The following is a 13,305-nucleotide window of genomic DNA, read 5'->3' as shown; positions in this document are numbered from 1 at the left end:
GGAAGTAAAATTCCGGTCGTGTGGGCTGAGCGGGATCTCGCGAGATTAAATGCCATTCAAACACAAAAAATGATTACTCTCGCGAGACGTAATGTAAGCGCAAGCGACAACCCATGCTCTCACAGCAGTTACAAAATAGTGCTTTTACAACCCATGTGACATTGTTATTTATTTAGATAAGGACTGCATCTAACGATTATTTTCATTGACGATTATCTCTAACTTTCAATTTAAAAATATCATCAGCATAGTATTACGATCACGTGACAAAATATCTGTAAGAATACATTTAAATGAAATAAAAACTTAGAAAGTTTCAAAATCAAATCACACAACATATCATGAGTGCAAATGTCAAGGATTTATTTGTCCGACTTTATTAAGAGACTGATTATGGCATCATGACATGGACATAATTATAACATATCAGCCACTTCTGTACTCAAACTTAAGTAGTTGGTTAATTTCAAATGAAGGGCTTTTACTTGTAACTAAATATTTTTACACTGTTGTATTTTTTTTTTTTTCTTAAATAAAGGATCTGTGGGCTCACATCATTTCCACACAATGGCAAACTGATCTTCAGCTATATTAGCCTAAATCTGATACCTATAAAGGTAAACTTTCTGCTCGGACAGACAGTCCATGGGAGCTAGGCAGCCTTAAACACCAGACTATGATGCAAGTGCACAAAAGACAAGACCACAGCGACATACAGGTATCATCTGAATACATATTTATTAGATAAATATTAGGTTGTCACATCATCTAACTACATACAGTTCTGCAAGACTAAAAATCACAATTAGTTCCTTTATTTTCTGACCAGTTTAGAATATGAAATGATTGTACATACAATGTACACAATAGAGACAATGGCCACATTGCATGAATCACCTTAGATTGTATCATTTTTCCAACTGCTCATGATATCAAAAATTGTACAAACTATGGATTCGGTTACAATCTTCTGGACCCGTCCCACCCACTGCCTTTCTCCCACCCCTGCAAACTTTGTAACCTTGTTTTTTTTTCTCCTTTTTTAGCTTTAGCACCTCAGAGTATGCAGGTGACAGACTAGAACACTTAGGCTAAATATTACATGTAAAACATAGCTGTCCCAGTTCCCCTAACAAAAGAGGTGAAAGTATATTACAGCGGGGGAACAAAATGCTGAGAGATACCCACAGACACTAACTAACAAGTTTCATTTTCCATATTCAGCCACTTCCAGTAGAGGGGTTGCAAGCTTTTTATTATTCTGAAGAAACAATGCACATTCCCAGGGAAAATGAATACATTTCTGTTCACATGTCTCTATATTCATTTACATATATACAGGCATCCTTGGGACGTTTGATCTAGCCTTGCCCTCAACATCCTTTCCAGGCCAGAATGATGAACGTGCCCTTTCTCTCTGTATTTTTTTTTACTTTACTTTTTTAAATTTTTTTTTAAAACAACTCACCCCCCCACAGAAATGGCCCTTTATTGTGATTGTGCAACTACAGGTTTGGGGTGCTGCCTTGTACACCAAATTGGCTCACTTAAAAGTGAGAACAAAATATGAAATGATCACGACTTTCACGGGATTGATGAAAAGTTTCAATTCAGACGGGAAAGAAATGAAAATGTGGCAGTGTGTCGTTAAAAGAGGGATCATTTGATTTGATGTCTCCTTGTGACATAAATATGAAACAACATGTCAGTGTGCTGAACTGGAACAAATAATATTTCTTAAATGACGTTTAAAATAACGTTTACATAAAACCAGGGCAGTTAAATCAGCACAATGCTACAGTTGAAAGAAATTGGATTTCTAGCCTTACAGATTAATAAGAAAACCAGTACAAAATAATTTACCAAAAACAAAAGGGGATAAAAATGTATATGGTCTCGTGCTTTTAAAAAAGCCACATTTTCTATAACAAAAATATAAACAATATCATGGATTTCTTTAAAATATGGTTGTGATATATCTTTAAAATACCACTGTGTATTGACAATTAGCAACAATTATGATATTCACATAGCTCACTAATTACACTGAAAGCCAGCTGATACCACATCTTTTTAAAACCATTACTCTTCAGTATCACTGATAAAATGCTAACATAAACTCATGAATAGACAACATTGATCATTTTCAATCAAATACATCTGAGCGTGAAAGAAAATATTGCGTCAGACTGAGCTTGACATCTGAAAACTGACATGATGCTACACAATCACCTCGAGCTGACACAGGGAAGGGGGGGGGGCACTACCAGACACCTGTCTGTAAACAGCAGGCGTGAGACAGAGTGCACTGGGAAGAAAAGTGACCAGAAAGCACGATGACCTGCAGGAAATAGCTTATGAGACATTTGGACTGGCTTCCCCACAACGAGGAGGCGAGACAGCTGTTGTATGCTGGTTACAAACAAAGTCAGTGGTTAGATGGGAGTTCGGGAGCGCGCGTGGTTAGGTTGGACGACTAATGATCAAAAGGACAGACATTATCAAGATGATACAAAAATATTCACAATGATATTTACAGTACAATAGCATTTCTTAAAAAATAATACATTTGCATACTGAACAGCACTCTTCTCAAAAAGTGAAATTGAAAACAAATGTGGCAAAAAGGTTTGCACCAATACTGCTTTAAAAACCACTTCTTGAACAGCAGTGATGGATAAACTGTATTTGTCCTCCCTCTAATATCTTTGAAATCAATATTACCTCCCATCACACTAGTAGAAACACACACACACACACACACACCCACACACACTCACACACACGCACTCTCACACAGGACCAAGCGAACACAAACGTCTGCATTCTCCTCCCTCTAACTTTGGTGATGTTGAGCAGTTTCCCAAAAGATTTATGGATAGTTTAATTATGCAGCAACAAGAACAAGAAAACAAACAAACAAACAAACGTAACACAGTATATCCAGCAAATACATAAAAAATGCATTGCTGATATCAGCATTATCCCTTCAAAGTTAGTGTTAAATAAATCATACTAAATCTGACAGAAATCAAAAACAAATGTACAAACGAGAGCTGTGGAAACAGCAACTGATAAAAACCACACGATCTTTTTTTTTTTCTTTTTTTCTTTTTTTTTTTTTACCCACTTGGAACAGCACTAGACACGGGCTTGGCACACATGCACTTTGTAGACTACTTAAACAGCACATCATTTAACAGGGAGAGAGATGCAACGTTGCAAAAATGCTGACAGGAGCGACACCGGGGCTCATGCAGAGCAGATGGCATGGAAGAAGTTGTAGCAGCAAGCAGTAAACGCAGCAGGATCGTTAAAGGAACCCCAATCTCTCATATTGTACCTTTCATTTCCTTTAAAATCACTCCTCTGACCAGGAGGACGATAGCTATACAATATGTAGAAGTGCAGATATGCTAGTCTTGGTATGCAATATAAAGGTTTTTTGTTTTCGTTAGGGGCCAAAATCTGCATGCCAGCTGTCAACCCTCAGAGGGCTGGAAAGCAGGGATATCAACTTTTTTTTGACAAAAATACGTGTGTATCAAATTGTGGAAAAAGTGGAAGCCAATCATTCTCAAAAGTTGTTTTAAAATGTTGGCAGAAGAGCAAAAAATTTAAAAAACTTTTAGTCAAGGACAGACACGCTGATCTAATTGATCTGTTTTCTTCCATAATGATTTTCCATTTTTTGTTTATTTTTTTTTTGCATTGCCAAAATCTCTTTGTGCTTTTAAATGATGTCTGATGGACAAAAACAGTGCGACTAACCAGAGCAGTCAGGGAATGGAGCTGTGACACCAGGAAGCTGTGGCCTCTCAGACTGGAATAACAATATGGACATAACGCACACTGGCCAGATAGCGCAGGGTTTTTTTTGTTTTTTTTTCAGTCATTTTTCGGTTTTATACAGTGAATTCCTTTTTCTTCTCAAAAGGAAACAAAACATGAATAAAAAATGCTACAACACGTTCCTAGTGTGCACACATACACCTATGTGTGGCGTAAATAAAAAAATCAACTGAGTATAGCTGCACAGTTCAAAAGTATCGCCACGGGGTGAGAGGGCGGGGCCACCCCCTCGCGTCCCGCCGTGTCTTTGAGTTTGAACCTCTTTCAGTCAATCTGCGCTGGCCAATGAAAACTGTACAAGAGGAAGAAGAGAAAGGGAGTGCATCTTTGTGTTTATCAAGTACTGAGCGACCGCCCTGGGATCTCAGGGAAGCTGCAGGCAGTCAGAAAAGTTTATGTGTGTCTGAATTGCCTCAGTTGTTTTCGAAGAGCGATAGAAGGTCGTCGTTGCTATTGCTGGGGAGGTCCGGTGGATCCAGGTACGACAACAGCTCATCCGGGTTAGCAAGCTCTGGAAGAAGCTGTGAAGATGGAGGAGAATCGGTTAGGCATTCAAGTGAACAGATGATTTAAAGACCGGCTCTGAAAATCTCTGCTGTTTGTCGGGACTCACGTCTAAAGATGGCTCGGGCATGTCCGACCCCGCCTGGCTGTCCAAACTGCTGGAGGGGTTGAAGGCCAGGTCGCCGTGGCCGTGGTTGTTGGGGGCGGGCTGGGGTTGTTGCTGTTGTTGCTGAGGAGGTGGAGCTTGTCGTGACGGCTGAGGAGGCCCGCTGTGGTGTAGCTGCTGCCCTGATTGGCTCCCAGGGTGTGGAGATGCATGTAAGCTCTGCTGCAGAGGACCATGCGACTGGTCGTTGGCAGCAGAGTGAGGTAACTGCACAGACAGGTGGGAAATGCATCTCTCAGTTATTTTGATTAGGTATTAATCAGTTATCAGTTATTATAATGATTCATATCTTAATCATTTAGTCTAAAAAGTGCCTGAAAAGAGTAAAAAAGGCCCATCACAAGTTCGGTGACACCTTCGAGTTGTTGAGTGAATTCAAAATTGATCAAAGTCTTTGTAACTTTACCTGAGTAAGATGACCTTATCTTCACGAAAATAAATATAAAGGTGGAAAACAGAATAAAACAAAGCAGCCAGAGAAGAAAGGAGAGGCTGAACTGCAGCATCGATAAACGAAACAGAGGGAGAACTCACTGAGTCAGGCATGTTGTGGGAGAGCGGCTTGTCTTGGGCCATCAGGCTGCTGGGCATGTCAGGTGGGTGAGACAGCTGGGGGCCGTGCATGAAGTCATTCATCGACGTACCACCAGGGGTGACGTGAGGGAAGTCAAAGTTCCCGTGCCCTTGGTAGCTGTTGCCTGGCAAACAAAATGAAAACAGTTAATACATATATTTCTTAGTTATTTGAACATTTGAACACGTAAACTCGTCTGTTTAAGGTTTGTGTGTCTGCGTCCTACCTTGGTTGCTGTATTCGCTGTTGTTGCCCCCTTGCTGAGACGACAGTAATGGGTACGGCGACGGTCCGGGGCCCAGCTGGGCTATCATCTCCATCACATTGGGCATGATCATCTGGCTTGGACTCATCGTTTTAAACCTCTTGGCCAGTGGTCCGTCTGGGTCCTCCTTGATGTGGATATCAGATTTGATAGCCACCGGCCGCCAACTACACGTCGGGTCAATGGTCACCTCCTCAAACTCCGAGCTGGTGAAACATGGATTAAATCAAAAAGTTATGATACATGGACATGAAGAAAAAGACATCACATGCATTACAAATTAGTTTCTTGTCTCAGCTTACTTTTGAATGGCGTTCAAGATTCCCCACATGTACTGGTCCACTTCGAGTCCCTCTAACAATGCTGTTTTACTGAGCAGAGGAGAGACACAGGGCTTAACATGCTGAGAGAGATGACGACATGGATCACAGTCAAAGCTAAAGACAGGGAAAACACTGTTATGTATCTAAGATGGGTAAACTTACTTGCATACAGGACATCGCCATGTCCCCCTCTCGCAGTTCAGTTGTAAATATGATTCCAAATCAAAACACTGCAAGAACAAGAAAAAAAAAACATATAATTTGTTATCTCCAATGTTGTCACCAATGACATGCGACCAAGTGAAACGCACTGTAATCCTGAACAGTGTTGGAAACATTTGGGATAACTCAACACAATACGTAGCAGAGGTCTAATTGTTTTTTGACATTTTAATGCAGAAACGTTATCTCTTATGCTTTCAAGCCATCAGATCCTTGACTCTCAGTGCTTATTTCTCCCTGCGGTGCTTACCTGAACATGTTTGCAGTCATGGCCTCTTGCTGGAAGCTGTATTCGCCGGAAGGTGATTGGACATTTGAGGGAAACCTTAATGGCCGTCTGCTCCACGCCGTCCTCTCCGTTGAGCGTTGCGTTGCCCGATGACGCCGCTACGCTGCTGAAGTTCCTCTTAACTTTGATGCACGAGGAGAGAAATATAGTGCATAAGCAAGGACTCTGAGATCGATCAGGACAATAGGCAGCAAAACCTGAGTATGTTCTTTGGCATGTACCTTTGGTGATGCAGTGCTCTGCAGGCAGAAGCCTCTTCTTCAGTAAGCCCTGGAGGACAGAGCGAACTGAGGGCCTGTGGACCAGCTGCAGCACAAACAAGTGCGACTGCAGGAGGAAACAAACTGTCACCATCACAAACATCCTCATATGCTTGTTTCTGCTGGTTTCTTTACTGTTTCAACATGTGTAGCTAGTAGAAAAAAAGACCAGACAGATCAGTTTTTTTATTTTGCTCTAAGCTTCAGCATTAAATATCATCTGCAGGTAGGTTTTTCATATCTGACTTTAATCTATCTGCTGACTAACATTTGTGTCTGGATTTGCGTAAACCTCTTTTTATTAGTTCTGGAGATTTGTTTACTCACACAGCAGCAGGCAGTGACCGTGATCTGGATTGTGTTCCTTCCTGGCTGGCATACGTGTTTCAAGTGCAGGGGTTTGTGGGAGGTCTTATTGTCACCCCGCTCGATGGTGAGCGGCGTGGCGTTTACGCTGACTTGGACCGACGCCGGCCAGTTGGTGTTCATCTGACGGTCTTCATGGTGGTAGCACTTAAACTGCAGCTCCAGGTCGGATCTGCACAGACGAGCAAAGAAAGAATGTAAATTGGTAAGTGTTATGGATGGTTTAATGGCACTTGGTTGCACATGATGAAACATCTGTATGGACAAACTTTATGAACGCAGATCCTGTTATACTATAAGCAGTAATAAAAAAGGCAAGATTTCCTTTAACTGTTTATTCTACAGCCTGTCGGTGCTAATGTATGATGCTTCTTCCTTCCCAGCCTCCTAATAATTCTAAAACAAACGGATGATGTGATTTCACGGTTTGACACCAGAAAGTTTCATCATTTCATGATCTTGATAAGCTCCGGATGTGAGAGTGACTTCTGCTTGAGAGGGGGAGTAAAGCGAATTACAATAAATCAGAGGAAATGAATGCATGGATGACCTTCTCCAAGGTAGCTGGGAATAATGGCGGTTTGATTTTTTTATTAATTCTCAGCTGCAGACAGTATGACTGCACAACCTTTTCACTCGGCTTGTCAAAGGTTAAGAGGACTTGAGGAATTACCTTGGTTTGGTTCTCGATTCTTAAGTGAAGCCAGATTTCCCACAAGAGAATCAAATGATCAGAGAGACCAACAAGAACAATGGAAGGCACTGAGATAATTTTTGCAAACTGTAAGAACAATAGGGTTTTAAACTGAGGAACAGTTCAGTGATTTAAACAAGGCTGGTCTGGTAAAGGGAAAATAGTATTGACCATAGAGAAGCATCCTGTGGGATCCCATGTGATATTACTTATAAGGCGCTGTAAGCCCTAGGAACTGAATAAAGGGTTAAAAGTTATTTTTTCCACATTCATATATGCATTTCCACAAAATTTCAATAAGTGCAACCACTTTAACCACAGTTTAAGTTCTCGTGCTCCCTCTCTCCCTCTAATAGCCTCCCTTAATCTTGCTTTTCAAACCAGTCGAGATATCGTCTGTATTACTGTCACGACAACCATTGAAAACAATCAAAGAAATTGCCATCTCTAGTTCGAACGTTGATTGTAGTGACAACTAGTGTTCGGTTTCCTGGAACAGTTCTTGCATTTGAAAACCGATTTTACTGAGCCAGAGAATGTTGTGTTGGTACTGCCAACTGTTTCCAGAGACCTAAAATTGCAATTGTCAAAAGGAGGCCAAAGGAATGAGGAAAAAGAAAATGACGGTATCATGAAGCTCTAACAACAGATGAAATATTTGGGAGGAATATTTAGAAATATACTGTATGTTGATGTAGTGCATGGTGTCTAACCTCCACATGAGCGTCTGGTGCACAGATGGCCGTAAGTGGAAGACGTGGTTGCTGACAGCCAGGTTATGCTCTAGCCTGAAGGGCTCTAGGACTACCCCGTCCCGCACTGGGAACGTCAGGCGCAGCTCCTCATTGTGGTTGGCTACATGGTTAAAGAAGAGCGTTATGACCGTTAGAAGGAATAAATCACTGCTCAGATTTCTTCATCTGACATTTTCCAGTTACTGACCTGGAGGGGGAGGGAGAGCGGTCATATTTGGTTTGATGTCAGGAGGGAAGGGTGGCTTCACGTCCTGGTTTGGTGACAGGTATGGTGGGATGTTACTTCCCGGGGTCATTGGAGGAGTTGGGTTGCCTGGCACTGGGGAGTGAGGGTAGTTGCCCACCGGTCTGGGCGGCTATAATGAACACAATCGATTAGTCAATCAAATGATCATGGGCTGTAAACAGCACAACTAAGAGTATGATGTAATGACACAAAACTGGTGCAAAAATGCACTTACCCCATTCATGCTACCCTGGTTGTACTGGTATCCGCTCCCAGAGAAGTTATTTGTTTGGCCATTAAAAGGCGGCTCTTGCTGTAATTTGACAAAACAGATTAGAAATGATCATTATTAATCTCTTTATTTTCACCAAAAAGCTACTGACACCATGCTGAAATTGCAGACATGTTTTTGCTATGATACTCCGCAATCATCAAATCACCATCGTGATTAACAAATGGCAGGATCACTGCACCTTATAGTACTGGCCCATGGCACCGCTGGGTGGTGGGTACTGGCCCTGCAGCTGCTGTCCTGGCATCCTCTGGCCAGGGTAGTTCGGGGACGGCAGCGGCCTAGAAGCGTTGGGTGTGGGGTACTGCCCCTGCTGGTTAGGAAACTGGTTATTTGGTCCATATTGCTGCCCACCGTAGTTTGGCTGTGGATGCAGTGATGACAAACATATTCAATATACAGCAAAGAAGCTAAAACTTGAAGGTGAAAGTGTTGATTTCACATCCACTCACCTCTCCTGGGTATGGTCTTTTCATACCCTGCATGGCCATGCCCTGAGGCCGGGGTCCTGCATAACCTTGCTGGGGCATTCTTTGGCCATGGGCACCGAAAGGCCCCATGCCTTGGCCCCTTGGCTGGTTCATTCCCATCGGGGGCCCACTCATGTTGGATGCATTCATGCCTGCGCCCATGTTCCCAGGGAGGGATGGAGGGCCGCGGGGTCCTGGCTGGTTCATGAACTGGCTGTTGTACGCCTGGTTTGGTGCCATCTGGAAAGAGGAACTCATCTGGAAGACAAAAAAGGTTCAATCAACCATCTCTGAGCTGACTCTCAATGTGGCGAATTTTGCTGGTAATAGAGTCTATTCAAAATCACAAAAGACAAAAATCTTCTAAGTAACAAAAGACAAAAATGTTCTAAAATGTGTGTGCTTGTTAGCTTTTGTTAAAGCTAAATGTGCTATTTGGCTCTATTACTACTTCTGCTAATTATTCACCCTTAACACTAATTATGCCTTTTTCAACAATAAGCCTAAATCCACTTCTCTCAGCTTCCTGTTCTAGTCGTATTACTGGCACTGAAAGGCAAAGTCAATAATTTCCTTTAAGAACACAGATGTTCACACACAGGTGCTATTAGTTGTTTGTCGCGTCCTACCGGCCCGTATTGGTTCATGTCCTTGTTCTGGGTTTCTTGCAGGGCAGCTACGGTGGCTGTGGCAGTGGCGGTTGCTGTGGCGGCAGCAGCAGCAACTGCGGCGGCAGCAGCAGCAGCGGCAGGCTGGGTGAAGTCTGAAGGAGGACGGGAGTGTGGAGGGATGCCCATCCCTCCAGGTCCAGCATTAGGCCCTCCAGGGTAACTGTGACAAAGCATAACAGAAAATAGGAAATGACCTCATGCCACCATGCAGGAAGAGCGCAATCATTTTAACTGATAGTCAGAATTATGTCTTGGAGGAAGTTTTTATCATTGCAACGATCAGTGTTAGTCCACAGTCCACTTACTTGCCACCAAAGCCTCCTCCTCCGGGGTAGTTGGGTCGTCCGTACATGCCCTGCTGCATGTAGGCCTGGTTAGAGTTCCCTTTGTTGGGGAACTGCTGCTGAGGACCGGGGAACTGAGGAGAGTTCATCCCTGGATTGTTACCAGACATACCTGAGCCCATAGGGTTGCCCCCTGGGTTCATGGGATTGTTGTTGTTAGCCATAGGATTCCCCAAAACCTGTTGGGCAAAGACAAACAGAGAGATAAATATGTGTAAATGCTGAGAACAGATGACGTCATCCAAACTGGATGATGGAACTCAAATGAACTTGCTGCCATGACATCATATACAGCATCACAATAATTTTATCAGATGCAGTCCACTCAGACACACTTTTTCTCTGTTGAGCAGCCATACAATCTCACCTGGCTCTGCGACGTGTTGGTCACGCCCCACACGGTAGTCACCACGGACAACGAACCTGGAGGCTGATTGGTGTTCTGTTGCCAGGGAACTGAGTCGTAGGGAAAAGACCCATCTCTGCATGGGACGGATAAAAACACATCATGTAGGCAAAACAAAATGTGCCCTGCGTCACTGCACAAATATTTACCGTGCACAAAAGCACTGGCTATATTTGCACTGGCTGAATGATAGGGAAAGACAAAGGTTTTATTGTTAGGATTATAAAATAAAGGCGCCTTCTTCCTGCTGAAATGCACAAACAGTGTGTTGTAATTATTAACTACATGCACTAGGGGTCTAGAGGTACTGTTTGTCCCTACTGACTGTGCTACAAGCAGTTAGTCTGGCAGTTTGTCTGGCCACTGATCCATAAGGAACACCAGGATTCATGCGGAGAGGAAGGGCTTTCCCCGAGGGCCTGGTCTGTCTGTTCACACACCCAACACACACATACAAACACACCTCGCACACAAGCCAAAAAGTGCAGCAGTGTGAACACTGACCCGTGTGAGAGGCTGGGTTTCATGGAGCTCATGGGAGGCTGCATGGGCACTTTTCCTGGAGGCTCGTTCTGCCTGTTCTTCTGGTGACGGAGGAGGAGGAGGCGTCCCAGCTCCTCGCACCAGGAGGACAGAAGCGCTGGAAAAAGAGCAGAGGAAGAGTGTTTCAGTGCTGTCGGAGTCCTGTGAGAAATAACTGCAGAGGTAATAGCCCTCTACTGCAAGCGCTGCAAAAACCTGCAAAAACTGATTGTGTGAGAAGAGGAGGGTGACGAAACAACAAATTAGGAACAGAAGCTTCTGAGCAAATATGGATATAAAATTAAAAAGCAATGGCCTGACTGACAAAATGACATAGAAAGGAAAAGACCCTATGACAAATCGGGGAGTCCTGTCTGTGCAAGTATCTCCAAAAATAAACACTTAAACATCTTATAAGATCAGAAAAAATAATAAGTGATCCTGACAACAAATTTAATAATTTGAGGACCTTGTCTGAGATTATCTAAAGTGTAAAAGTAAGACTGGATTCCAGGTGCAGTTGTGTCTTTTAATTAGCATTTTATTTCAGTTTGTTTACTTAAATGAACTGTTTAAGGGTCATTTTAATGTTTTCCTTTGGACAAATACAAGCTTTTATCTCGCTTACAGGCTGGTTTACATTGACTGGGCTTTAAGATTATATTACATGTGTATATATATATATATATATTCACGCTAGCAGACAGATACACATTAGCTGCCTCCTGTTTACTGTCAGTCATGTTTTTCTGTTGCGTTCCATCGCTTTAAGTCACTACTACTTCCTGGAAATGACATGAAGGCCGTATGGGGGAATAAATGCAAACAGTGAGAGACTTAGACTGACATAATGTAGAAGGTGACAGCACAGCTCTTATTCTATATTGATTCATCATCAGTTAAGTCTTCACTGTGTAAAAGTATATGTATACTGGTGAATTTGTCTGCAGTATCTACCACTGAACCCCAAATTACATCTGACATCAAACATCTCTTTACCCTGATAAATATATTTTTCTAATATGTAAAATACAATACCTAATGCCTATGAAATGTATTACATTCTTGGTTTATTTAAATGCATTTTTTTGTCTTCAAACAGTTCAACATCCAAATGAAACTTAAAGCACGGATCAATAGAAAGGATGCATCGTTATGCTGCAACATGAAAGATCAGCTTCAATCCAGCATGTCACTGCAGCTCGTGGCCACTAGGGTTCACTCTGGGCCTGCAGATGGACTCCAGCCCTTCCCTTCTCCCCACCTTCCTACCTACCGCTCGGTTAGGCAGCTACCACAGAGCGCGTTTGATCGAATCATATGCTTTTCATCTGCAGTGCATGTTTTTGTGCTGTGCCAACTACAAAAGACTCACTTTTCCTTTTTCTCTCCCTCTTGCTTTCCGTGCCTCCTTCTAGCCTCTCTCTGCGGCGTCAGAGGAGAGAGGGAATGTGGATTCAATCAAAGAGCAGGGCAGCCACCTCCTCTTATGATTCACAGCACTTCTAGGCTGACTGAGGAGCGAGGGAGGGGCGGGTGGGTGAAACAGAGTGCTTGGTGATTTCAGCTGCGGTTCGCGCAAAAAGCCACGTCAATATGACAGCAGACAGCGCAGGCTGTCCTCGCAGGCAGATCCACCCTGCTGCCACATGCAAGGACGGGCCGCCACAGCACATTTTACACAGAGAGGGAGAGATAAAAAAAAAATAAAGGTTGAGTGAGTCAGTGAGAGGGGAGACATCAGGCTAATGGGGCTGATGGGAGGAGGAACAAACAAAAGCTTCTGACTCCTATCACAAACATGGCAACCCAGACATCTGACCACACATGAGTGCTTGTAAACAGGGTATAAGCCCTCTGACACACACACACACACACACACACGTAAGGAAAGACACCGCACTGGTGTAAATGAACGCCCACAGAGGTAAAATAAATAGGACATGAGATGTCCTCCGAGTGCGCCGAATTTCCGAGGACAAAACAGAATTTCAGTGTCGACACACACACACGCACCTTCTCCTCTCAGAGCATCGCACCCCAAAAGGCACCTCCTCTCCTTTCATTTGAACACTGAGCACACCAGCCTCGCTCTGTGTAAAGA

The 13,305-nt window shown here is 43.1% G+C and overlaps 1 protein-coding gene across 3 annotated transcripts in view; it reads right to left on the bottom strand.

The window, feature by feature from the left end:
* Positions 1 to 3,123: 3,123 nt before the first annotated feature.
* The window catches only part of LOC143338775 (zinc finger MIZ domain-containing protein 1-like), a 109,704-nt gene continuing 99,522 nt past the window's right edge, over positions 3,124 to 13,305 (bottom strand). For all 3 annotated transcript variants that reach the window (XM_076759443.1, XM_076759444.1, XM_076759445.1), the window contains 18 exons: positions 11,184 to 11,319; positions 10,641 to 10,755; positions 10,235 to 10,452; positions 9,888 to 10,089; positions 9,241 to 9,516; positions 8,970 to 9,152; positions 8,732 to 8,809; positions 8,458 to 8,626; positions 8,229 to 8,370; positions 6,783 to 6,993; positions 6,417 to 6,522; positions 6,157 to 6,317; positions 5,847 to 5,914; positions 5,664 to 5,732; positions 5,323 to 5,567; positions 5,057 to 5,220; positions 4,466 to 4,729; positions 3,124 to 4,373 (listed from right to left, as the gene is read on the bottom strand). In XM_076759443.1, the coding sequence (XP_076615558.1) occupies positions 4,266 to 4,373; positions 4,466 to 4,729; positions 5,057 to 5,220; positions 5,323 to 5,567; positions 5,664 to 5,732; positions 5,847 to 5,914; positions 6,157 to 6,317; positions 6,417 to 6,522; positions 6,783 to 6,993; positions 8,229 to 8,370; positions 8,458 to 8,626; positions 8,732 to 8,809; positions 8,970 to 9,152; positions 9,241 to 9,516; positions 9,888 to 10,089; positions 10,235 to 10,452; positions 10,641 to 10,755; positions 11,184 to 11,319 (2,915 nt within the window). In that variant the 3' untranslated portion in view covers positions 3,124 to 4,265. The remainder of the gene's footprint in view (positions 4,374 to 4,465; positions 4,730 to 5,056; positions 5,221 to 5,322; positions 5,568 to 5,663; positions 5,733 to 5,846; positions 5,915 to 6,156; positions 6,318 to 6,416; positions 6,523 to 6,782; positions 6,994 to 8,228; positions 8,371 to 8,457; positions 8,627 to 8,731; positions 8,810 to 8,969; positions 9,153 to 9,240; positions 9,517 to 9,887; positions 10,090 to 10,234; positions 10,453 to 10,640; positions 10,756 to 11,183; positions 11,320 to 13,305) is intronic.

Source organism: Chaetodon auriga, chromosome 20, assembly GCF_051107435.1.
Source record: "Chaetodon auriga isolate fChaAug3 chromosome 20, fChaAug3.hap1, whole genome shotgun sequence".
Classification (NCBI taxonomy): Eukaryota; Metazoa; Chordata; class Actinopteri; order Chaetodontiformes; family Chaetodontidae; genus Chaetodon; species Chaetodon auriga.
Note: the sequence above shows the minus strand (reverse complement) of the source record. Positions and strands in the feature narration are given on the sequence as shown.